This window comes from Anopheles darlingi, chromosome 2, assembly GCF_943734745.1.
Source record: "Anopheles darlingi chromosome 2, idAnoDarlMG_H_01, whole genome shotgun sequence".
Taxonomy (NCBI): Eukaryota; Metazoa; Arthropoda; class Insecta; order Diptera; family Culicidae; genus Anopheles; species Anopheles darlingi.
Genome location: NC_064874.1, coordinates 66,390,990 through 66,416,056, shown reverse-complemented (window position 1 = coordinate 66,416,056; position 25,067 = coordinate 66,390,990). Strand labels below are relative to the sequence as shown.

The 25,067-nt window shown below is 46.6% G+C and overlaps 4 protein-coding genes across 9 annotated transcripts in view; 1 reads left to right on the top strand and 3 right to left on the bottom strand.

Annotated features, from left to right (window-relative positions):
- LOC125949805 (phosphatidylinositol 4-phosphate 5-kinase type-1 gamma) overlaps window positions 1-77 on the bottom strand; it is a 43,632-nt gene extending 43,555 nt beyond the window's left edge. For all 4 annotated transcript variants that reach the window (XM_049677166.1, XM_049677165.1, XM_049677164.1 and 1 more), the window contains exon 1: window positions 1-77. This exon is cut by the window's left edge. The gene's annotated coding sequence lies outside the window, so the exon portion shown is untranslated.
- Window positions 78-902: 825 nt separating this feature from the next.
- Window positions 903-14,424, bottom strand: LOC125950073 (uncharacterized). Of its 3 annotated transcripts, none has more exons than XM_049677675.1 (11): window positions 13,883-14,424; window positions 13,192-13,355; window positions 11,683-11,872; window positions 11,476-11,579; window positions 11,249-11,412; window positions 10,592-10,734; window positions 9,040-9,994; window positions 8,761-8,966; window positions 5,520-8,689; window positions 5,086-5,442; window positions 903-4,970 (listed from the first exon to the last, which is right to left on the bottom strand). In XM_049677675.1, exons 1-10 carry the CDS (start codon window positions 13,938-13,940, stop codon window positions 5,110-5,112), a joined length of 5,487 nt encoding a protein of 1,828 aa, XP_049533632.1. In that variant the 5' UTR covers window positions 13,941-14,424; the 3' UTR covers window positions 903-4,970; window positions 5,086-5,109. The 3 variants fall into 3 exon arrangements, with proteins under 3 accessions (XP_049533632.1, XP_049533633.1, XP_049533631.1); XM_049677676.1 differs by having other exon boundaries at window positions 5,103-5,442; XM_049677674.1 differs by having other exon boundaries at window positions 903-5,442.
- Window positions 14,425-14,630: 206 nt separating this feature from the next.
- Window positions 14,631-17,672, top strand: LOC125950075 (inhibitor of nuclear factor kappa-B kinase subunit beta). Its single transcript, XM_049677677.1, has 6 exons — window positions 14,631-14,897; window positions 14,973-15,370; window positions 15,436-16,512; window positions 16,580-16,947; window positions 17,010-17,399; window positions 17,473-17,672. Exons 1-6 carry the CDS (start codon window positions 14,777-14,779, stop codon window positions 17,519-17,521), a joined length of 2,403 nt encoding a protein of 800 aa, XP_049533634.1. The 5' UTR covers window positions 14,631-14,776; the 3' UTR covers window positions 17,522-17,672.
- On the bottom strand, window positions 17,667-18,755 carry LOC125950076 (transmembrane protein 242). The gene is made up of 3 exons (XM_049677678.1): window positions 18,258-18,755; window positions 17,957-18,195; window positions 17,667-17,887 (listed from the first exon to the last, which is right to left on the bottom strand). Exons 1-3 carry the CDS (start codon window positions 18,334-18,336, stop codon window positions 17,744-17,746), a joined length of 462 nt encoding a protein of 153 aa, XP_049533635.1. The 5' UTR covers window positions 18,337-18,755; the 3' UTR covers window positions 17,667-17,743.
- Window positions 18,756-25,067: the final 6,312 nt, after the last annotated feature.

Genomic DNA, 25,067 nt, shown 5'->3' with positions numbered 1-25,067 from the left:
AGCGAGCCGATTTTGCAGCGGCGCCAACGAAAAATTCACACGCGAAGCTCGATGTTTCAGCACCTTTTTTCTTTTTGGGGCCCTGCCAAGGTGGTGTCTTAGCGGCAATTTCCCTGTCGTTTATATCACCCCGGTTTAAGGAGTCGGCAGATGCGGTTTTCGTTTTTTGCATCTACCGACTCCTGGACCCGTTTACGCGCGGCGCGGCGTGCAGGTTTGCTGTCGAGGTGACCTGCGGACCTCGCAGTTGTAGTCGCGCATGATGTGAACAAGCCCTAACAGGGTTCGAAAAAGCCGTTATTTTGAGAAATGTTCACTAAATCGCCCGTAGCGGAATCAAAGGACACTCTGTGCTGCGAAGAAGTATGTTCTAGTTTTTCTCGAGATAGAAGAGGTGGAGTATACTGATTCTGTGTATCCTTCGTTCATTTTTATGTTCTGATTTGTTTGTAAAGCTTCGAGTATGCCGTTTACCCATTATCACAACTATCACTTGAAACGAGTAGTACATTTTCAACGGAAAAAGATCGCAGCGCTGAAAAATGAAGTGAAACGACTCGAAACACGAGTGGCGGTTTTAAAGGAAGGATTACACTGCGAATCGACCATAGATTGTAAAATGCTCCGAGACCAATACGCTGCACAAAAAAATGTTATGGAAGTACAGAAAAACAAGCTTCAGTTGATAAAAGATCTGGCAAGTAAGTAGTAAAATGATCCTAGGTGAAAAAGCCATTTTAGCATCGTTTTCTTTCGTATTTATCATTATAGATGATAGCCGTGTTGGGAGTTCTCCTTTGATTGATTGTTGAAACGATTCTTCGCCGTCTTGCACAATAGAGTACTTGATAGGAAACGCAATCATTTATGAAATGAATAATTAATAAAAAAACTCATTTTAGAAAATATAAATATGTTGTTTTATTTGGAACATTGCGACCCCAAGAAAGCAACGGTCTCTTTAACTTATACTATACAGCGTTTCCAAATATCGCGGTAATCAGAAGCATACTTGCTATCATCCTATATCTTGTTTTTATCTATTGAAGTCGCTATTTGGTAGGTATTCTTTTAACAAACTATTACAAATTTTTAGCTTTGAAAAAAACTTAATAAAGTGTTGATACCTTTACACCTTCGAAGCGATTAGGTGGGAAGATTTTCTGCCAGAGCATTTTACCAATATCGCTGTTTAAGAGGCGTTCCAATGCCTTCCGTGGTCTCTTAAAATTAATATGGACAACGAAAAATGCCCACGAATCACCCGCGATAAAAGCTAACTTCGATAAGCCACGGTATAAATTCTTTCTCATCAGACGTTCGCGTCATACAAAATCATAAATGACCAGGAGCCAGATCGGAAGAATGTTTCGATATCCACAACCACGAAGTGTTCGTGGCAGTGAAGAATAAGCGACCGCCGGCAGAAGTAAATTCTAACTCCGAAGACAGATAGAGGAATCTTACCACTACGTCGTTGAGCTTCATCCACAAACTGTAATTCATTATTATAGGCGCCAATGGGGAACCAATAAAGATAAAACACCTACTAAGACTACTAGGTTGTAACAAGTACCTCGGATTGTTAACCGAAAGCTCAGTTTCTCATATTCCGAAGGCAATGCTATCAGCAAGGCGTAGAATGCTCTAATCGCCTTAACGACCATGATGACTCGGTAACTGCAGTAGAACACACGTGGCATTCTCAAGACATGCATCACCGAATTACAGCCATAATCAACCAGAAAACACAAATCAAAATGTCCGTGCAACACTATCGCTCCTATTCGTTAGAAGTAACAATGTTCATCGGTAGTTTTAAGATTATGAGTAAAAAAAGATGACTGATGCACAAATAAACGATAACGATGTAATACATTTTTTAAATAATTCATTCATACCGTATGTAGGCAAACCTAACAAGCGGGTATGCGATTGAATATCTCGTGGATGTGCTGTTCCAAAACCAACATAGACTAACCATTAACTGAAGGAAGTGCTTATCTCTCCAAACAGGATCGATATAGAAGCAGCATCCAACAGACCAGTACTAGTTTGCATCAGTTTGGGGAAACGTTTGTTTTATTGTGATTTGTGCGGCTTTATATGTTGGTGCAAGTAGTCGCGATCGCGATAGCAAGCACGCTGGAATAAAGACTCAAACTAATCCTGACCAAGTTTGATATCATACAGAAAAAGTCACGTAAGATGAAGAACAAGCTACACGAACTACGGACTACCAACAGGACAGATTTTTGCAGCTTTGCATTGCCGATCGAGTTTCTGCAGCATCCTCGACGACACAAGATAGTGTTAAACACCATCATCAATAGTGTCGACTAACGATCTTTCATATTCATCGTGCAAAGATGTACCATCCAACGTCTCGGGAATATATCTGATCCACGTACAGAGTGAATTGTTCAAAGTGTACTGTGAGCAGTAAGCATTCGGTGGAGGTTGGATTGTGATCCAGTATCGTCACGATGGTTCTTTAGATTTTTACCGAAACTGGAACAAGTTTCGGGATGGGTTCGGAGATTTGAAAAAGGAATTCTGGCTGGGTCTAGAGAAAGTTCATGAGATAACGAAGGGTCGTACACATGAATTGATTGTGGAGTTGAAGGACTTCAATGGTACCTACAAATATGCGCGGTATAATTCGTTCGAAGTCGGCAGTGAAGATGAACAGTACATCCTAACAAACCTAGGAGAGTACAGCGGAACTGTTGGAGACTCTAGGCACCATCATAAGGGTATGCAGTTCTCAACAAAGGATAGGGATAATGCTTATTCCGTTTTACCGTGCGCTAAGCACCACCAAGACGCCTTGTGGTACTGGTTTTGCAGGGAAGCCAACTTAAATGGCCGATACATGAATGCTGACGATAAAAAATCAATGTATTGGCGACAATTCAAAAACAACTGACAAGGTCTAAGCTTGTCAAGAATGATGATATGAAATCATGAATAGAGTGCATAGGCACGCGTGCTGAATGTTCAATTAGAAATGATTAAAATGAAATTAAATAGCAATAGACAAAGATTCAGAACAAAGTAAATCAAGAAGATATTTGATTTAATAAACGTAAACCAAAAATCATCCTAAACAACTAGGAGAAATAAAATTAGAATAGAAGCCTAACTGATCAACTAGGCAACTCAAATTAATGGTGGCCCAAGCATAGCTATGCACTAATAGGCGTCAAAAGTGTTTGTCCCCCTATAGCACTCTAAAATAAGAGATTCTCGACAGAGTGCTAACGGCCAACCGGTCTTACTTTAACAAGTAGTAATAGTAATAATAATCAATAGCAATGATTAAATTCTCTCATCCCGATCGAGAGGAGGATGGTAAGAAGCCGTGATTTTGCCCTGTGTGTAAACAAGGACAGAATAGAAGCTCATTGTACGCAGATCTCCCAAAAAAGCATACGTGACCTTGTCTTTTGTAAAAAGTTTTAACAGCCATACATCTAGCGGCCATAATGTTTTCGCAGGTAGCTTAATTCATAGCTATTATAGAAAGAAAGTGTTTCTCTCAGAGCATGCAATCAGTATCAAGGAAGAATGAAAGTATGTTAAATCAAGACTAATAGAGCATTGGAAAGAATATAAGTCTCCTCTATCAAGCCTACGGCTGGAAGGAAAATAAAAGCAGAAGTGCGAGGTTCATAAAGAAATAGAAAATAAATTCGCGATACAAATGCGTGTAAGTGCTTTAAACAATCTATCAACTTCGTTGTTGCTGAATTGTTAGCAGATTGTCGCGACTTTAATATTATATTTCTCTGATTCTGCAAGGTGTTAGACCATTTAGATGTTTGTATTCGATACTGTGGTCGGTCCTGCAGCATCCAAGCGACGAATGATGAGTCGCAAATAGGGAGAACAAAATGTATGTACATGTAAGGCACTATTTATTATTCTACGTGTCGTGTTGAAAACAGGCTTAATGCACTTTGCGAAACACATTATACGCACCACAACGAAGAATGCTAGTAGCGTTCTAACGATGGCCTATGGTTGAATGGGGAGGAACTACTGGTACGTTAGCTGCAGCACTCCTGGCTCTTCCTTTTACATCCCGTGGGCACGAAGCATAGAATGTACAGCATAGGAATGTATGGGAACATTGTTGCGCGGAGACATGCATACCGCTAACTCTACTGAGAGTTTTACACTCATTGTCGAACTTTCGAAACATCATCTAAGACAAACTGGTAGAATATTGGTGTCTTCTTTGTTGCTACCTTCACACATATCTCTCTCCTTCTCTACCTCTCTTGTTTTTATCTCACAACCCCACAATGCTTACAAAGGTTTCTCAATGTAGCTCATAAGTTCCAGTAGTTTACGCCAACGAATATGGCTGTTCCATCTCAAACGCCTTCTTTTGAGACAGACAGCATAAACGTACGGCCTCATAAGTTAATATAGCTTGTGTAGGTGCTTTCGCAGCTTCATAGATGCAGTTTTGCATAAATATCATGATTTTCTCTTTACAATATGTATATAAAACTTAAAATTGTTTACTCTCCACCATGCAGCACAACATACACACCAATTGCTCCTAGAAACCGCAAAGTGGAATTAATTTTTAACGTGTGCGTACTAAGCCCTTTCAAAAACTTTGAATGAAATGTATGCTCTAAAATCACAATTTGAACTACGTCTCGTTTGGATGCATTCTTTCTCTAGGTCCTATCGGATCTCCGACAAACACACACATACACAGACAAACACACTCATGCCATACGCTTTCTAACCTACCTAAGCGATTAACTTGCACCCCCCTTACCTCTGGTTGATTATATAAAACATACCTAGCATTTGCTTTCTATCATTACGTACGTACGCATAGCTTCCGGTTGAATACATGACACAACAGGCGTTAACGCCATACCACAAACGATGGCCCATGCGAAATCGGTTTACCTTTTCAATCATTTCTGGCACAAGAGACTCCACTAACAGCATTACAACCGGGAATAAAGGAATAAATAATGAAAATAAAAATCCCACCAAAACGGAGCAATTGTCAACAAGAAATACGTAAATCTATCCCATTTCGTGCTCCCGTACCGTCGGTAGCCGCTTACCACGTCGTCATTTATGCTGCTGATGATGCGGTTGCTGAGGATGGTGGTGATGGTTCTGCCGTCGTTTTAGCAGCGTTTGGCTTGTGTTGGGATCGCTTAGCGAGTAGGTTTCCGGCTCAAAGACGGGTGGATACTCCATATTAGGGTAATCGGGCGAGTTACGCGAAACGGCACCATTGGGGCCAAAGCTGGTCGTCAGCACGGTACCGGTAGAGCTGTTCGGCATGGTACTACTCAATAGACTGGCACTGCCAGACGACGATTGACCACCACTCTCTCCCGCTAGCATCGTAGTAGAGCTCTCGGATGCGCTCGAAGAAAGCTGCTGCACTAGTGGAGCCTATTGGGAATCGGGAAAACGGAACTACGGTTAGTTCTGTAGAATAATTTCAAATTCTCATCTTAACTACGATTTACCTTCGTATACGAGATGGGTGAGAACACTTCGTGATCGATAACGGTCGGTTGGTGATCGTTAGAGTGGTTGTTTTTACCAAAGATCGCTCGATGAAACCTTGGAGAAGAGAGCCACCGTTTCTCTTTGGTCGTTTTTGACCGCCCAAAGGACAGGCTCGTGAAATAGGATGCGGTACTGCTGCTGCTGCTCGGTCCACCATTCTGTCCCGTAGCGCCAGTGCTTCTTTCGGGAGCAGAGTTTTTCCGCATATTCGGCATCTTACCCGAGTTCTCCTTGAAATCCGACGAGCTGTTACAAGTGTTGGATTTCTTAATACCACCAATGGGCACCGAGCCGGCATTTGCCTGCTGAAACAGGAGCGCCGAATGATGCTCTAGGGCCGCGTTGATTTCGTTATTGTTCTTTTTGTTGCCACCGACACCGAATGCAATCGATGCCGGTTGGTGTTTCAGATTCACATTCATCAACATTACGCTCGGTGCTCCCGCTTTGTCTAGCTGCTTCGTTTTAAGGGATTCTTTATCGTTGTTGTTACTACTGCCGCTACTTCCGCCGCTACTCGTTGATTGCTTAAATTGAAACAGCTTCTCACTGCTAGCCTTAATGTTATCGAGCCGACCAATGACCGCTTTGTTTTTGCTGCGCTTAAAGCTATCGCGCAGTGAGAGGGACACAGTTGATCCACCGCCGGATATCATCGGGCCACCGCTCGTAGAAGAGGAACTGGAAACCGCTGAGTGACTACCACCATCACCGGCATTGGTTGATCCTCTATCCGCTGAAGCATCTGTTCCCCGGCGATCTGATGAATTGATCCAATTGAATGTTTTCTTCTTAATCGAACCACCGCTACTAGTGCCGCCGCCATTGCCGTTTCCGTTACTGTGGCTACTTCCTGCTACCGCCGCACCGCCATTCGCCGAACCTCCGCCTGCAGCACTGAAGGATCGATTTGTTCGATTACGCTGATCGAACGCATCGTCACCAGAGATCATCTCGTAGCCGAAGTCACGCAACTTCTGGCCCTCCTTGCTGCGCGTGTACAGTATATCTTCATCGTCCAGCTTGAAGCTCTGTGCATAGTCTGGCGTTATCGGTAGCTGACGCCGTTGGATCTTGTTAACCGCTTCTGGTATAGCTGGTGCGGTTGATGATGCCGAAGAACCCCTGACGGACTCACGATCGTGCTCGCTGTTTGCACTGCTGCTCATTGCTGCGCCAGCGGTGATTACCTTCTTGCCTCGTTCGTCCAATTTCTCAACTCCAAGGCAAACTCGCTTGTTATACATATCCTGTGCCTCTTCTGCTTGCTTCTGCAACATTAGATCCTTCAGCGTAATCATGGACTGTAGATTGCTGTGCGAGTGTGTGCTGGTGTCCCATGCATTGCCGGCGTGTATCTTCGGAACGGAGAAATCCATCGCTTTCGATGTTTGAAAATCAAACTCTACAAGGTTCGGGTTCGAGGCGTGGATGTAGTTATGCGGTGAGATGCGTTTTGACTTTCGGGCACGGTTCAACAGCTCGGCCGCTTCGCTGATCGTAGGTGTCATCGGTTCACGAATTACGATTGATGGTGGTGATAGCATGGTGGGTGGTATCGGAGAACTCGGCGTGGTTGGACGTGGCGGTGGCACAGGAGGTTGACTTCGAATGCTCTCACTACTAGCAATGGCCGTCGGTGTGGGTGTAATTGCCGATGTCGTTCCGTTGACGGATACAAGTGATAGATTACTAGCACTCATTGTACCATTGAGTCCCGCGCTGGGCGTACCAACTAGTGCAGGTAGTGGGAAGGCATCTGTCGATGCCGTTCCGATCTGTAAACCTCCTGCCCCCGGTACCTTTCGGTAACTCTTGAATTGTGACGTTGGGACGGGCATTTCGCTCGAGTTGCTTTTCTCTACGCTGCGGTGAGAGAAAAAACCGAAAAACTTGCTTCCCTCGCCGCTGTTTCCACTTGAAGAGGTCGACGTGCCTGTGCCGGCCGATCGCTCGGAAGCATCCGTACCCATTTTGGTGAACTTTTTCAGTGAACCAAAGTTCAAATGATATCGGTTGTCCTGCTTGGTGGAGGTAGGTGTACCATCGGCTAATCCACCAATCAGCGAGTGCGACGATGATAGCTGTGGGGAAGGTGTGCAGAGTACGTTCAGCTTCGTCGTACTATCCATCAGACCGAGCTCATCGTCCGAGCTGTCCGTTTCCGAAAACAGTTCTCGCATGTTGTACTCGATCGTGGAAGAGTTACCACCACCTCCACTTCCTCCTATGGTGCCAGTTCCGCCCTTGAGCGTTGCTTGCTTAATGTACTCCATCCACTGCACGAGTGCTTCCTTCGTTTCGGCCGCTAGGTAGAACGTTTTATTCGGGTGATACACCTTGAAGGCATGAGGTCGCGAATGAACTTCCGTCGCAGTAGAGATTGTGAAGCCAGCGAGAAAGATCATACTATTGGCTTTCGGAGCTTCCTTGCTACGAAAACCGTACAGCGTCGTCTCAATCAGCACAAAGTAGTACTTTGCCCAGTACGAGACGCCACTTCGATCTTTTGTTCGTCGATAAAGATGACCCTGGATGTCACTAACGCAGAGTGTTTTCAGAGACACATTGCGGCGTTTCGAGAGAAGTGAGTTTTTCTTCTTCAACGTAAGGCTTTTCGTTTTGTTGGGAGTCAGCAACTCCGAGGAGGTGGATCCATCGCTGGCTATGCTTGGAACGATGGCCGTTGGGTTTGGCGATTCCTTCACCCCCGGTGGAGTAACTGTCGATCGCGATGCTGGTACTGGCGGAAGCGAGCTCGGAGTGACTGTAGCAGCGATCGTGGTGATAGTGGTGTTAGTAGCATTTCGTTCGGCTGGTTTCGGTGGCGTAGACCCAAGCGCACCCAGTCCCATCTGTGATGGTTGTGGTTGTGCTCGATTCTGTTTCAAATCGATCACGTTGGCTAGCTTAGATTTGTTGGAATGGTCGTCACGGTTATCGAGAGCATTGCTGAGCGACGAAACGAATCCTGGTTCAGGAGAGAAAGGTGTTTGCGGCGCTGGTTGTGGCGGTTTCTCCGGGAGCGGTCCGCTCAGTGTCTCCAGGGTACGTCTTGGACGTGGTGGAGGCACTGGTGGTGTCTTTAGCAGATGTTCTTTGCGAGGTTCGATGGCCGGTGGCATATCTAGTAATGGGTTGCATGGCTTGGATTAAAACAAACTGAGCCGAACACAGGCCTACCGAACCGTAACTTACCACCCAGTTCGTCGTCGTAAGCCGGCGTGCTGTAGCTTTTATCAAGCCTTCCTCGCTTAACCATCTCTCGATTAACGACAACGGTGTTGATGGCTTCCGCTAATGCTTCTGGATCTTTTGACAGATTGCGCTGCATAGGAATAGGTTTCACTGGTGCCGTCGCTGATGTACTCGTCGTTGAGCTTATCGCGGACTGGGCCGGGGCGCTGTGAATAAGGAGGAGCATATTGTTATACAATCATCGATCGATCTAATATTGTCGTGCCACAGCGAACAAACCTTCCTCCGTGATGACCACTCATTGTGATGGTCGCTGCTAAGGAGCGATTGCCAAATGATTCGAACCGCCTAACCCGTTCGGTAACCGATGGTCGATTCTCAGGCGCGGTCACAACCGGAAGATCTTCATCCACGTAGGGAATCGGTTCGAACGTTTCTAGCACCGTACTATCTACCTTACAACTGTACTTCGAGTCTACATGGCATTCGTCAGCCTTCGAGCTGGACTCGAACCTCACCACTTTCGATACGCCCGCTTTGTACGCGTCACTTTCGCCATTCTGCTCAGGACCATCGCGTGCACTTTTCCCACCACTGCCTAATACTGATCGTTCATTAGGTGATACTTCCGGCCGCGATCGGTTCACTTCTGATGGTATAATATCGGGCAGTGAGCTCTGCAAACCACCGAAACTGGCACACTTACCGGGCGCCCCAGTATCGCCTTCACCTTCGTTCATAGGAACCAAGCCTAGGCAGGTGGTCGTCGGCCGTGGAGCCATCTCCAGCCCGAACCCAAAAGAAACGGACTTATCACGCAAACTTTGCATCTCGCTCGCCAGCGGCCGCTTACCGCCTGCTGCCGTCCTGTCGTACCAAGTGCCCACACCGACCAGATCTTTAAAACTGGACAGCGTATGCCTCCGTTGCAGGACGGCACGAGGTTTCGGTAGATAGAGTCGGATCTCCTTTTCTGTTTCCTTCACATCCGTTGGCGTTAGTATATCGCTGCCTTCCGATTCCGTGTCCGATGGAACGTGTTTCTCTGGAACGCGCTCCAGTGGCCGCGAGAAGTCTTGCAGAGCGAATGTGTCCGTGGTGCGCGGGCTCGGTAAGCTTTCGCCCCAGCGGTATGGTTGCGAGCGCTTCTTGCTCGGCAGGCGGTACGGTTTGATGTATATCTGGCCGTAGATTTTGATGTGCTTTGGGCGCTTTTTCAGCGTCAGTAGAACATCTGTTAGGCGCCAGAAGCGCAGAATAAAGAGGAAAAGAATCCATTAATATAAAGGGACATAAAGACCGGGATCACGTGGATGCCGAAATCGATTAAATGTTTCCAACGAGAGTCGAATGAAATAAAAGATGCCCCTACGCAGCGATCATTCGAATGTCTTAGGAAAATCATTAACAAACTCCAACTCCAAGAACAACAACAGCAACCACATAAAAATAGAAAACATTATAAAACAAAAGTGACAAGGGATCGTTGACAGGAAAAAGGACAGAAATAAGCTGATCTTCTAGAACCGAAATAGTCCTTTGGGAAGTGGAGGGGCAGTTACGTCTAGGACCTTTCTGATCCCAATTTGCTCATACATTTCTCCTTTGACGATCGGAATCTAAGATGATTAAGTAGCGCAAGGTAGGGGAACGGTACTTCATCGCAAAACAATCGAATGCACCAGGCTTAAAGGAAGACCCTTGCCCTGGCTTCAGGATCGACATCACGATCGGCACACACAAACGCACACAGAGGGAAAACCAACAGTGGGACAAAAAAACCCAATGAAACCCGAGGGTAAAATTAGGATGAACTTTGGTTAGCGCTTACCTGGCGGCGACTCCTGTAGCATCAGCAGTACCTTTTTGTACTCCCAACCGACCACGGTCTGGTAGTTGATTTGCACTATCTCATCTCCCTCCTCGACCTTGCCGGAATTGTGGGCGGGCGAGTTGAACTTTATTTCGGTAATTCTGTGTGGCGGCAGAGACGTCGGCAACGGTACGATTGTGTTTTTGTGTGCGATCGAAACGCCATCCGGGAGGTAGGGGAAAAGAGAGAAAGGAAGAAACAGAAAGCCAAAACGGCATGATGATTAGTGCGATGGTTGATGTTTTCACAGTATGTTTGAGATAATTGAGAAGAGAAAGGATCGGTATTCGGTGCGGGATGCCGACGACTGGTCAGAGGTAAGGTAACCTCCTACGGTTCTGGCGGGAAGTCAAAATAGAGCCGGTTCAGAGATGAGGACCACCGGAAGGACAAAAACACAAAATGAGGAAGCCCGGCTCTTCTAATTACGCGTTGCGGGATACGTTACTGTGTAAAACACCTTCTTCTAATGGATGCTGATTTGAGAGGATTAGCTTTCTTAAGAATGGTGAGGTTTGAGGATAGAATCTTAGGAATGTGAATGGCAGAGCGTTCCTTTTGCACCAATTGTATGGGAACATGTGAAATCTCAATACAATCTGCTGGAAGACTTACCGATGAATGCCGTGAAAGCTTTGCATAATAAGAAACCCAAGATCCGACTCACGCTTCTTGAGCGTCACGAGATCGAGCGATGCTGGCTGCAGAATGATCGGGTCGGTGATATCCTTTATGATGTACTCACCGATTTTGGCCAACTTTTCGGCATTACCGTGAATCTGAAAGACAGAAGGGATCTTCAGTAATACGAACGATCGCCTTGCTTGGCTCCATTGACTTACCGCTTGCACAGGATTGAGTGAGAACCGATCGCGCATGGCCACAGTTGCCATTTCCAGCCCGAAGCGCATGCATTGTTTGCGAAGTTCATCAAATTTGCGCAAACCTGGGAGGAACAATTGAAACCACAGGTGAAAGGAGAGGGAATCCAAAATAAGTATGTGTGTGTGTGTGTGTGTGTGTGCGCGTTTGCGTGTGTGTGTGTTTACCTTTGAATGGAGCGCGATCGAGCCACTCGATCAGCGCTTTCAGGTGGGTGATTGTACGCGTAATATCCTTCAGTACGGCCGTTTCCAGCTTCTCCTGGTCGGAATACTCCAGCTGCTTGGTGAGCGAGTGTGCGGCCGTGGCAACGTGAAGCGCCAGAAACTGTAGATTCTCCTTATCCAGGTTATAGTTCTGGTTGAATGAAGAAAGAACCGATTGTACATTAACACGGAGATCAACGCGGAACAGAGGCGTGAGTCGTGTTGCTATGACCGCTGCTGCTGCTGCTGCTGCTGTTTTGCTTGTACGTGCCCTGTATGAAGCTCGTCTCCGTCTGTTTGTCCACGCCCGTTCGAGCAGAACGTGGAAGGCAAACAAATCAAGCATCCCCGAGCTCCACCACTTCCGGTAACGATAAGTTAATCATCGTGCTAAAACCATGTCACAATAAGGTTCGCTAGCGTACATCCCCTCTCTAGTTCTCCACTCCAGATCAGATCAACCAGACGTGCCTTGAAGTGAAGCAGAATATGTGTTCTTTTATCTAGACAACTTTCGTTACATGCCCGAAGGCGTTGTGAACGAGAGGCGCGCGACCAGCTGAGCTATTCGCTTCCCACCGACCACAAACAAATAGCATAAACGGGCCAAGGCAGCTCGGCACAACACCAAGCAGCGTTGTGTGTGGCCTCCGGCCGTTTGAGCCGGCCTTCTCAATGGTGCGCACAACTGCGAGTGCAAACGGAAACAGGTTGCAGCCAGCAACACCAGCAGCATAGCGCAACGATGCATTTAGGGGCGCGTTAGGGCTAGGGACAGGACAAAACATGATGCAACATGATTGGATGATGATGCGCTAACGGCGCACATACACATCCCAACAGCATCACGCACGCGGCAGCAGGAGACGAGGAGCAGAAAGATCGAACAAAACAAAACGACAACACTCTTCAATCGAGTGGTACCATTTAGGAGAAGGCTGTATAAGGGACGCGGCGCGGCGCCCTTTCCGGTGCGTTTATGGCGCGCTTCACACACAGTGCGTGTGAGTGTTATAATTAGCAAATGTAAGTTGCAGTGCCATTCGGAGAACGTATGCTGTTGTCCCCATGGATTGGCATGGAGGGGTCAGCAGCATGCGTTGGGCAATATTAATTAGATGTTTTATGAGTCATTCGGTGGGAACGGCCGTCCAAAAGGCGCCCACCGGACGGACTGGACGGCTGTTGGAAGGTCGATGACTAATGAATGTGCTATGCATGCTCAATGCTGCGTGATACGACGTTTTACTGGGAAGGATTGGCAGCATAATTCCACAGATTGACTCATTCACACGATGGTTCGGTTGTGAGCAGTAGAAGGTCTATCTTATCAAACCGGCTGCTGATAGCTTAGTCAAGTACATTTCAGCATGAGAGCAACAAAAAAAAAAATCTCCCGAAGCAACCACATAATTCCAACTACATTTCCGGTAGGCTAGTGAGTGTATTGGGGTTACTTTGATAACTTACGAAATTTTTTAAGTTTTCGACGGCCTCCAGCACGATTTCCTGGTGCCCGATCAGATGCATGCCGAGCTGCTCGAGCTCGTACGGGCGGATGTTTAGCAGTTGTTTGCCGCCGACCCCGTTGTTGGTGAACGACTGCACATAATGGTACATCGAGTTGTCCAGACCTGAGAAGAAGAGAGTAAAACGAAAAACGGAGCGATCAGAAAACGATAAACTCCCAACTACAAGCTGTTTACTAAAAGCGTATGCAAACCCCATCGGCTAGGCAAACTATTGTTATGAACCGCCTTATGTTGAACAACGTGCCCTGACTTGATGATGGCAAAGAGGCTAACGGAGGTTTAAATACACACGCTATCGCAACTCGGCCTTCCGGTCGGCTTTCCCTGGCGCTCTTGCATGTACTTGCCCCGATATCGGTTGACAAGTGCAGTTAATTACGTTCGGAACTTCCGTTCCCAATGATTACTATAGCAGGGCACCGTAGATTCCATTCATTACCGGCTCGCACAGGGCGATCGATTGGCGGTGTCCGGTTCGATGCTCAAGGACCCCCGCGTTAGCGATTATGGTTATGCGATGGAATGTGCACGGTATAGCAAACCCCCGTTACGTCGACAATTTACATCGAAGCGGGTCATCCGGACACCCGAATTTCTATCGCATTTTTGGGCGGTGCCGCCTCGCTTACCTTTTAGCCAGTCCGTCACCATATCGGGACTCCATTCGGCAACGTTAATGTAAGCCATGGTGTGCGCACGGACCAGAACGAGGTGGCGGGGATTGAGATTGAAGAACGCGATGAAATCTTTGTTAGCAACAGCAGCCACAGCAGCGAACGGGCGAGCGACCGAGCGGACGACGATTATGAAGCACCGTTGATATTACGCATTCAATCGCCGCGGGTTGCGACCGCTCGGTGTCAATCACAATTTGCCTCCAATCGCGACGCGATTACGACGGAATCGGGCACCGGAGAGCAGCGGATCAAGCGGATGCGAGCGTGACGAATCAGGCAACTCGCGGTAACGCGGAACACCAGGATTTTCGATCAAACTCGCGAGCGTTCTCTAATCACAGCAGAAACTGGTCGTCTCCGGCACCATCTTTGCACGCACGGATGCACGATCGATCGTTTCCGTTTGTCCGCCCGCCGATGGCGGCCAGTTTTCCGTGCGTTAATTAGATTTTCTTTGCACTTTGTTCATCACGGGCTCACGGGTTCACACACGGGACGGTCAAGGAATGCCCAAGGGTGGCATCCACCAGGTGACAGCTGCAGCAGGTTTGACAGCTTATCCCGGTTCTACACGCCGCGGAGACACAGAAGCAGCCTGTTTGTCGCGCTACGTGTGGACGCTGCCTCTCTTTCGTAAACCCCCCGACGAGTGTTATTTTTAGAACGCAAAAAAGGAGTTTTCCCCGCTTTTCCCAGCTAAAACTCGGAGAATTAGGCCTCGGAAGCGTTGGGGAGATGTGAGACGCCAAGTTTAATAATAGATCATCCGGCCGGTCAAAGGAAAACCATCCCCTGTCCGCCGGAGACGGTTCTGGGATCGAATCGGTATCGTGAAAACGCTGGAAAATGCAGAAACCGTTCGAAGATCCTCCCGTGATCGGGGAGTGGTGTCGCGAGAAAAGGCTCGGCTCAGGTGGCTTCGGTGTGGTCACACTCTGGAGGAACAAGACTACCCAGCAAACCGTCGGTAAGATCGCATTTCGATCCGTCCTTGAGGTGATTGTATTTTAGCATCCAATCTGTCTTCCCGCGGGTCCTGCAGCGATAAAGAAGTTCCACATTCTGCAAGATAGGAGCGAAATCACCGATAAGCACAGCGAACGATGGCGCAACGAGGTGCAGCTGATGACGGAGACGGTTCGTAACGACAACATTGTCCGCACGGTTCGCGTCCAGCCGGACTCGTTCGTGCGGGAGCTGTTGCGTAGCTCCGCCAACGGGTTACCGATACTGTGCATGGAATATTGCGAAGGAGGAGATCTACGGCGGGTGCTGAATCGCGTCGAGAATTGCTCCGGATTACGGGAACAGGAAGTGCGCGAAGTGTTGCGCTCGCTGCGCAATGCAATCTCGTATCTGCACAGTCTAAAAATAACGCACCGCGATATTAAGCCGGAGAACTTGGTGCTGAAACGGCAGGATGATCGCATCGTGTACAAGGTTTGTCCGCCACTAGCTCCCTTTGAATGTTTCCAGCTGTTCATGGTTGTTTCTTCTTTTTCCAGCTCACCGATCTGGGGTACGCTAAAGCGTTGGACAAACAAAGCCTCCAGGCAAGTCTAGTCGGGACGGTGGAATATATAGCACCCGATCTGATCTACTGTGATCGTTACAACAACTCAGTCGATTACTGGTCGATGGGTGTGATTGCGTTCGAGATCGTGACCGGTGTGCGGCCCTTTATTCCCCATTCACCCATCACCAAGTGGATGCTGCACGTGCAGCAAAAGAAGGCAGCCGATATCGCGATCACGGAGGACAATCGGGATAACTACATCTACCACAGTGAAATTTTCCCCGAAAATCACATCTCCAACGGGTTACGCAAGGAACTCGAACGTTGGCTAACATTGGCTCTCGAGTGGAACCCGAAACAGCGAGGTTTTGCCCCTCACACTGGTGCTGCGAAAGTAACGACGACGGTCGATGGCAAAGCAGCAGCACCGCAACCAACGCCAGTGTCGATGGTATTGAAGATCTTTTCACAGCTCGATCAACTGCTCGACCGCAAGTTTCTTACCCTCTTCTCGCTATACGATTGTCGCTGGATAAGCGTTGAGCTGACGGAAGAAACGACGATGGCTATAGTGCGACAGGAGGTATACCTTGCAACGGGCATTCCCGTGGAGGAGATCGAATTCATTCTTCCGCTCGAACAGAAACGCACTCGTATCGAGGTAGACACGCGACCACTGGATCTCTGGCTGTCGAGTGTACAGGATGATCGACCGATGCTGTACGTGGTTCACGCCGGCAATGTCGGAGCGATCGTGCAGCGTGACTTGAAGCCACGCATTCCGCCAAGTATTACGGATGTCTTTCAGAACATCAAGGTGAAACTGAAGCCACACATGCTGCGACAGTTCATTGCGAACGCGTACTATTTCATTGCAAACGAGCAACGGCAGTATGTGCTGCTGCTAGATGGAATTCGGAACTATGGTTTGCTGCTCAACGATGGAATAGCACGGCGGCGTGAGGAAATCATTCAAATGAACAAGATTGTGTACGGTATTTTGGGAGGAGTCGAGTTCCACAAGCTAACCGTTTCTCATACGCGTGATTCACCGATTTTGAAAATGGTTTGTATGACAGGAAGAGCTGATTGGGACTGTTTTCTAAACATAACGTTTCCGCCTTTCGTTACAGCAAATTCCAAAGAGTGACTTTGAGGCCGCTAGTCGCGAGTGGGAGGAAAGCTGTACTCGGTGTGAGACCAACGTTCGCAAGTTGGCCGAGATGGCTGATAAGATTAGTAAACGGTACGAGTCGGTGCTAAAGCGCAGCCGGGATGCACTGCGTCATCCACTGCTACTGGCACGTGTCGACACCGAACCGCAAGCGACGGATTACTTTGGATTGAAAAACGTCGAAGGTCGCTTCGAACAATCAAGGGCACGCATTTTGGAGCGCATCACCAACGAAAAGACACACATGGACATGGCCCAAGCCGTGTACGAGTGTTTGAAACGCCGAGACGTATTACTACGAGATCCCGCCTTTTTGGAGCTGCAACAGTATGCCCCTAGCAACCGCGAGGCGATGTATGAGCCTAACTCTTCTTCCCTTTCGTTTCCAGGCAACTACTCGACATTCGCACCGAGATGCAAGAAATCGAAAAGGTGCTACAAAAGGTGGTGGAGCTTACGGAAAAGTTTAAGCGAGATTTAGCTCACCAGACCCTGCGGCAACAGGATGCAGTGTGGAAGCTGTTCCACGCGACTTCCACTGTTGCAAATGGTGTAACATCTGTTGGCAAGATGGCAGCATCGGTTCCAGAGCTCGATCGAATGATGACGTCGCCTTCCATAACGAACGGTGGACCCAAGTTTCTGCTCGGTGGACCGATAACTCCACTTCACGCGGCTCTCAGCGGCGAAGGAGGAACAATTGACGAGAATCTCCTGTGCTTTGGCGAAGGTTCCGATGTGAATGATTTGATCTCGGCCAACGAGACCCTGATAGTCACGTAAGTAGGCAGGCATTGTGCACTATCTTGGCGACTGGCGACTTTTAATATCTGTCTTACTTTTTATTCACAGGACCAATGATCTGCTTTGTGATAGTTTTACGATGCTGAAGGAAGCTTAGGATGCATCTTTAATGTGAATTCTTCGTTCGATAGAATGTGCCTTGAACCAAATGGTGCTAGCAGTGAAGGCAGTTTCGTGGTTTAAGTAAAAACTGTTTTACCGTCATAATCGCACAGATTAAAATAAATCAAAAAGTATTTGCTGTTAAACTTGGTTCGATTTGTATTTACAACAGAAGCTTGCAGCTTCTTAGCTTTGACTACACATGAGTTCTGGCATCTTAGTTTTCATCTTTTGTACTTCCCCACGTCGAAAGGTACTGCATGAGATCAGTTAGACCGTCGAACTCTGTCCGGCTTCTCGGAGGATCGTTGCGCGGAACTCTCGGAAACGCTCTTCCCATCGACTCACGGAACTCCTTCATCTGTTGGAGAAAAAAACAGGGAGTCCTGCTAACCGGCCGAATAAATCTAGGCCAGGCGAAAATACTTACATCTTTGGCTCCACTCAGTTTCCAAATACCGAAGCAGATCGTTCCGGTTCCCAGTATCGCGTACAGTGTTCCCCAGCCAAGCGCCCGCAGCGCCAAACTGGTTCCTGCTTCATGGAGGGACAGGCTGGCGTGCAAACCTTTGTCGAAGTACTTCGGATCGGATTTTTTCGCGGTCATGATCGCTTTACTGAAACCAGCTACGGCTGCTGTTGCTCCGACCGATGCTAGAAATGCCCCAGCTGAAACAGAACAGAGTTGAGATATGGGGACCGGCTTACTTCGTCGAAAATATGGGTTTTACCTCGAAATCTAAATTTCCGTTCTTCCTCTGATAGCTCCAACACAGCAAGCCGATTTTCTGGATCCACCGCCGCTCCCATTTTACTTTTCCTACTTTCCCCGGTCGAGAAATCGCGGAAAATCCGATTCCGATTTGCCCGACCTTAAAACTTGTCGGTTTCCGATGGTTTTTTTTCCGTGACTCCCGGACCGTGGCCAAAGATTTCTGTACACTCTGGGGTTGATTGTGAGTTGGTTTCGGTGGTGTTGTAAAAGAATTTAAAATCCTTTACCGTGGTTTTTTCGGCCCGGTCTTTTTGGGGATCGTTCGCGCTGCGATTCTCCAAGTTTCTTACACTTTCTTGGTCTACTTTTCCAACGGCAACGACCACGGAAGTAGCAAATGAAGCTATTTTGCCCTTATTACCTTCATCTCTATCACTTACATCACGAAATTCTTCAAAAAAGTTAAAAATCTCCTAACTCCGACCTCCAATCTCAAAACCAAAACAGTGTTCCAGGGTTGTAGCCTATAATTGCGCATTTCGTCCAAATAAAACAAAATTAAAAAAAAAAACAATATTCCAAGCAAGAAATGGGCTACAACCTTGTGACTTTGAATTTGGGGTTAAATTTTTTGAAGATCGTTGTTTAAAATGGACTTTTTAAACATTTTTGAAGAATTTCGTGAATTTTGTAATCTAGACGAAGGTGATAAGGGCAAACTAGCTTCATTTGCAATTCCCGCCGTCGTTCCCATTGGAAAAGTAAGCTAGAAAAGCGTGAAAAACCTTAGAGAACCGCATTACGAACGATCCCCAAAAAGCCCGTTCTGAAACCATGAAAACGGATTCTAAATCCTTCGCATCGCAATCAGGCAACCCACAATCAACCACAGAGTGCACAGAAACCTGCAACCGAGATCCGGGAAACCTCGAAAGGAAACCCTTTGAAGCCGGTATGTTTTAAAGTTCATGTTTCTGGATTAACCAGTTGCATTAACGATCGAATTCTCCTTCCAGTCATCATCACGGCAAGATCTCCTGAAATTAAGATTACGGAGAGCCGATAACCAAGGGAACGAACAGATTACACACAATCGGTCCATCTCACATCCGGAACATCCGTGCAGAGAAATGGTGGAAATAGAATAACACCAGAAACAACTGTAGCAACAGCGAAAAAGGAGTTACAGAAACAGAAAGAAACAGAGGTACAGAAACTCACAGAAAATTGGGACATATGGCCTTAGTAGCCAGTCCTTAAGTTAGAAGAGGGCTCTATCCTCAGAGTATCGGATCCCACCTCAGCTCGTTGGAAAAGGAGAAGAGCGTTTTTCTTCACAGTAAGAAACCGCCGTTTCAAGTTCCCGGTGAAAGTAAACTGCGAGAAATGTCGGTGGAACTTAAAACACCCGAAGCTACGCGCAGTACGAAGAAAGATTACATCAATTCCCTGTCGGATGAGGTAAGGAAGCAAAATTGAAGCAATTTGAACAGTTTGATTTCATTTGTTGTCTTCGATACAGGTTCTCATTATTATTGTTGATAATCTGGATCTGAAAAGCGTAAAAAACGCAGCCTTAACATGCCAGAGATGGAACAGCATCATTTTTTTGAGCGGATATGTAAAAAGATTTGTCTTCAAAGTTTATATGAACGAAGAAATTGTAACATGTTCGGTGAAAAATCCAACATGGAACGGAAGGATCTGTTGATCGTATAGACATGTGTCACTTGAGATCTAAGCTGATAAAGGAATTGAATGATGTGGTTGCAACATCGCAACGATGTTATCGAAGTTTACAGTATAGAACAAAATTAGAAGATAACGAATTTTCTTCACTTTGGGAAACTATTCACCCAAAACGTACAGACCATCTCCGTTCTTTGAAGTTTTCACGTGTGAATCCTTCCATTTTGCTTCCTTTGCTAGCTAATGCGTTACCGTTGATGACGGAGCTCTTGTCGCTCACAATATCATATCACACAAGCAATTACGATACCAAGGATATCATACCAACTCTTCGAAGCAATTCTGTGAAGCATTTATCAATGCCATTCGACGATAAATACCGACTGGATATGCCACAATTACAAACGTTTGAAGGTAGCTTGTCTGTATTATATCTTTGGGAAAACAGGAAAAATTTCCAAACTTAAAGAAACTTACTTTTTCGAAATGCTATTTAGAGTCGGATACAGTGTCGGAGGAAGATGATTAATTTAGACGAGTTAGCTGCACATAGTAATGGTCGCCAGCAGAACGCCAGCCATCTCTAAGTTGTAATGCTACACTAATGAGCAGTCATTAATCTGCTTTTAATTAAAAAAAAACTAACTAAAACAAAAGGCTTATTATCACTTTATATCTACTAAGCCGTGGCCACACGGAGCGAAAATTTGCGCGCAAATTTACAAATTAATGCCAAATCGTTTACGCTTCGATATGTTTACGTGGCCGGGTTGAGGAAATTAAAATCGTTTTGTGGAAGAAAAGGATTGAACACACTAGCAATGATCACTATCTATCAATGTAAACCACAAATAGAACATATTGCGAGCCCTTCCGTTTGCAAACAGCTTTTACTCTAGGTTTTACGCTCCACGGACCTATAATCGTTTGACAGCATGTAAACGGCAAGCGTAAATGTTTTGGCATTAATTTTTTCGTTTGCGCTAGAGTTTTCGCCCCGTGTGGCCACGGCTTATGTCGAAATATCCTTACTTTTAAGACATGGATTCCCGAAGTGCCGGTGCAGGCCAGAATCTCTCGTCAGCATCACTCTTTATCCAGAGCTCTCGTACAAATCAACTAAAATGGTAGTATGAAAATGTTGAAATAACCTTTTTTTGGAAAGGTAGTCTCGTGAAATATGAGATTATGTCTTAGGTAAGTAAATCTTTAACTATCTTAAGTAAAGAAATGGATGGCCACACATAGAAATGTAGAACAAAGACTTTTCCAAAAGCTTATAACGTCTACTTAGTCTCATGTTTAGAGCTCAACAGAATGATGATATACTCATACAGAGCTTGCCAGCTTCTGTTCAGACTTGTTCCTCAACGTACCTGCACAGATGTCCTGCAGATATGCAGTAAGCTCGATATTCCTTGGAGCCTAATTGGACCAGGGAATTGAGTCCTAATAATTATACCTCAATTATGCATCATTACTTGAACGTATTCATTTGCTCCTGGCTGCGCAAAGTGCACATCAACACGATCAAGCCTAAGCGGACCATGGCGCATTGTTATGCCCACAAGACTCTAGCCATCTGGCAGCCCAGAAAGGCCAAGTGTCGATTGCTTCTTTCAACTGTTGATCTGGGACCTGACCACAAGTATTGTAAGTGAGGCTCACTGACCCAGTTCCAGTTGGCTAAAAAGGTTATGAAAGAACCGAATTTGGCTACACATTAGGCTGGGATAATAAAGGAAAAGAAAAACACTTGCTGTTGCGCGGGAGTAAAGATAAATATTTGTCCATCTTCGGGATGCTAACCGCAAGCAAACCGACAAGTTTGCGATCGAGTCAAGTTCAAGAAACCTATTGCGCCATTCCATTTCGTTCGCCACGGCACATGCAGCAAAAACGTGTCATAAAATCTAAAGTTACGGCCAAGCTTAATTTGATTTGCATAACTTTATGCAAAATGCGCGCGCGCGCTCACGAGAGAAAAACGATTGATTCCGTGATAATCAAAACCTTACCACCTGCCGTCTCGGTTTGGGTTTTTTTTTTGTGAAAATTGATAAACGCCATGTTTTACCTCTTCTTTTGGTCGTTTTGCTTCGGTTCGATCGTAAAGTTTTATGAATCATAAAAAACGGTACCGTTGCGTGGTACTGCTCTACGTCGACTGTCCCTACCGATTCCCGGATGTGCCTTGGCGAATTAGATTCGATCATTTCTCCCCAAAAAATAGCCCAAACGCCTGCTCTCTCTCTCTCTCTTGAGTTAACGAGATGGACGTCGTGGCGTCCCTGAGGCTGGGCAGTGTCATGGTCTGGAGCGTGGAGGACGATCCTCTAATTGGGCTGAGCTCGGCGTGCGTTTTCCGGGCATGGGGCGAGTCTATTAATTATGCGATCGCCGCATGCACGCTCGATCGTACCGTAATGGGCACGCATCGAACCAACGAACTATGGCGCCTAGTGACGCATCGGGGCATTGGGTATGACGGTACGATGACGACGAGGATGATGATGCTGATGATGATTTCGATCGCAGCTTGTGATCGTTAGCTAGCCATCGTCCGATTGGTGAAATCAAATGATTCGATTTTACGAAGAGACAAGTCGACAGAGATCACTTCGCGTTCATCATAAAAGGGCAACGAGGATCGAATCGAGGACCGGGTCTGGGCGTCATTAAAGTTTTATTAGTGGGATAGGAAGTGGACGGATCGAATGTCGGGCCCCCGGACGGATCAATAAATATCGATCGATCGTCCGATCGATCCGGTGGCCAATGGCCGATAATGACATCCGATCGACAATCCTAGACAATGGCCATCAGACAGCCCAGGAGAGAAAGAATGCGACCGCTTGCGGCCAAGGCTTGGAAAAGCAAATGGCTCCAATTTCGGGCAAGAGGAGGACCCTTGGCTTGGGTTAATCATAAAAATTGGTTTCACTTGGTCGAGGGCCGGGTCGAGGGCCGCGAGATTAGACGGTTCGATGTCGCCAGCGTTAAGCTTTCGACGCTGGTGAGAGGTGACAGGTTAAACTCAATCGCGTCCCTTTGATTTTGAGGCGTGTGTTATTCGTTGATGCCCTCGATGTCCACGGATCGAATAGTAAAGCATACCCTTTGTGCCCTATCATGATACTAACATCATCCGCCCGATGGGGTAATGCTTCCGGCCGAGCTTTGGCGTATGATGGCGTGCTCGATGGTCTCCAGCTGAAGAACTTTCGAAATTAGGCACGATTGGAAATCAGATAATGATGGTTTGATAAATGTTGAAATAACTTTTTTCTTCTGTAACAGTATCAAAGCGTAGATATTTCCTGAGTGAGAGATCGCTTTCGCATAAAATTCAAAGAGTAATTTTTGTGAATTCGATAAAAAGTAGGATTTTGTAGAGAATGTTTCTTTTTTCTTAAGAGTTTTTTATGCCTCTTCTTGCTCTCATGTAAAAAAGCAAGTCCCGTTGCTAGATGATAGTTTAGCACCATTAATGAACCATTAATAATGGGAGGATAAACACATTGATTGAAAAAATATATGAAAAAAAATTTCAATTGTATACATGGAATATATGCCTTTTTTTGTTGTTGCCAAAATTCGTCATTTGCTGGACGATTCCTCAGCTAAAGAGGAAAACTGTGACACATAAATAGAAAACAGGACATGCTTGGTTGAAATTTTATTTAAAATAAATTGCTACTAATTGGATGAGTGTATCGATTCAATCAATGTATTGAACGATTGTTTTTAAAGCAAGTACGATGTTTCATATCAGCATCAGCAAATATGGTATCGAAATGAAAGTATCTAGCTCTCGCAATTACAAGAAACTAATCGAAAGATAAGTAGTAATGAGCAAAGAAAGTAGATAATAAGAGAAGTAATATTCTCAAAAAGAAATTGATTGCCTTTTATGCATCAAACTCATTCTTTATCTTCATCTTCTTGATTCTTCTTGAGATTGTTGAACACAAAAAGGTTTAACACTTTTACCCTCACTGTTTTTATCGCTAGCATAGTATTGAAAACGATTAAATCTTATGAAAGTAAACACGACACGTGAGCCTTCACTTGAGCCTTCAACGAACACTCGTCCTTCGACCATCGCGCACCAGCTATTGTCTATCAACGCCAATGGCCGTCAGGTAAAGCGTACGCCCAGACGATTGATTGAGTTTTCGGATTGTAGCCCGTGATAAACGCGCCCATTTGACAGGAATCTGCCATTTTTGCCCGCCATCAGCGTGTTGCTCGGTGTTGGCACTTCTCGTTGGTCCCTAGTTTCGTCCGCCTTCAACCTCAAACCTCTCCGCAGAACGCGGCTGTCCGGTTGCAGTATCCTGTCCGGCCACGACCAAACCCAAATACGGCTCGGCAAATGGCCATCGCCATCCGGCAGGGCATCGAGATGGTGAAGGGAAACGAAAAACTTGCAGCGGCGACGCGAGCAAGCGACGAACCCGCCATCGCTAATTTTTCCCTATCTCGGTCTGCGCCCAGGGAACCGCTTTGCAAGGGCTGGCTGGTGACGATTTTGGTCAGCGCGCATTTCATCGCCTCGACCCGCTCCCCGCCCGGACATGGCACAAAAAAGGGGTGCTCCGAGAGACAATTTACAAGCCGATCAGAAGCATTCCGGCATTGGGTCCGGACCGTGCGCATCGAACAAGCGAACGAGTAATTTTCCATATCGCCAGCCCGGTGCGGTGGTCACGGCGGAACCAGTTGATTAATTGAGTCTATTACAGGATGGCACCAGGCGATGAGATGCTGGAGAGGTTTTGCTGTTTGAGCAAAAACACCATAACAACCTAATCGAGCCAACGGTCGAGGGCGACATAGGCCGCATGCCGGGTGCTGGCGAGCTTGTGTGCGTGTGTGCGTGCGTGCGTGTGTGTGTGTGTAGAACGCGACTGATGGCGACCAAAAACGGGAAGCGCGTGCCAATGGTGACGAATGTGTGCTGCATTGGATGGATGGCTCGCTATCGATCAGCGATCGGTCTGGCATGGCACGATAAGGTGCACCATTCCCCGAAGGAATGGGCGTTCGATGGATCCTTATTTGGCTTTCGAGCGTGCACCTCTTAGTGCCGTGTGCCACACATTCACGGCCGGCCCACCTCCTTTCCTTTCTT

Excerpts from the sequence above, each read along its gene's own strand:
- LOC125950075 (XM_049677677.1), top strand. The coding sequence starts at position 14,777 with ATGCAGAAACCGTTCGAAGATCCTCCCGTGATCGGGGAGTGGTGTCGC. Across the intron at positions 16,513-16,579 it reads ATTCACCGATTTTGAAAATG|CAAATTCCAAAGAGTGACTT; the intron begins GTTTGTATGACA and ends CTTTCGTTACAG. Across the intron at positions 16,948-17,009 it reads GCCTTTTTGGAGCTGCAACA|GCAACTACTCGACATTCGCA; the intron begins GTATGCCCCTAG and ends TTTCGTTTCCAG.
- LOC125950073 (XM_049677674.1), bottom strand. The coding sequence starts at position 13,940 with ATGGCTTACATTAACGTTGCCGAATGGAGTCCCGATATGGTGACGGAC. Across the intron at positions 11,873-13,191 it reads TCGAAAACTTAAAAAATTTC|AACTATAACCTGGATAAGGA; the intron begins GTAAGTTATCAA and ends TCATTCAACCAG. Across the intron at positions 9,995-10,591 it reads GCTACAGGAGTCGCCGCCAG|ATGTTCTACTGACGCTGAAA; the intron begins GTAAGCGCTAAC and ends GGCGCCTAACAG.
- LOC125950076 (XM_049677678.1), bottom strand. The coding sequence starts at position 18,336 with ATGGGAGCGGCGGTGGATCCAGAAAATCGGCTTGCTGTGTTGGAGCTA. Across the intron at positions 18,196-18,257 it reads ACGGAAATTTAGATTTCGAG|CTGGGGCATTTCTAGCATCG; the intron begins GTAAAACCCATA and ends GTTCTGTTTCAG. Across the intron at positions 17,888-17,956 it reads AACTGAGTGGAGCCAAAGAT|ATGAAGGAGTTCCGTGAGTC; the intron begins GTAAGTATTTTC and ends TTTCTCCAACAG.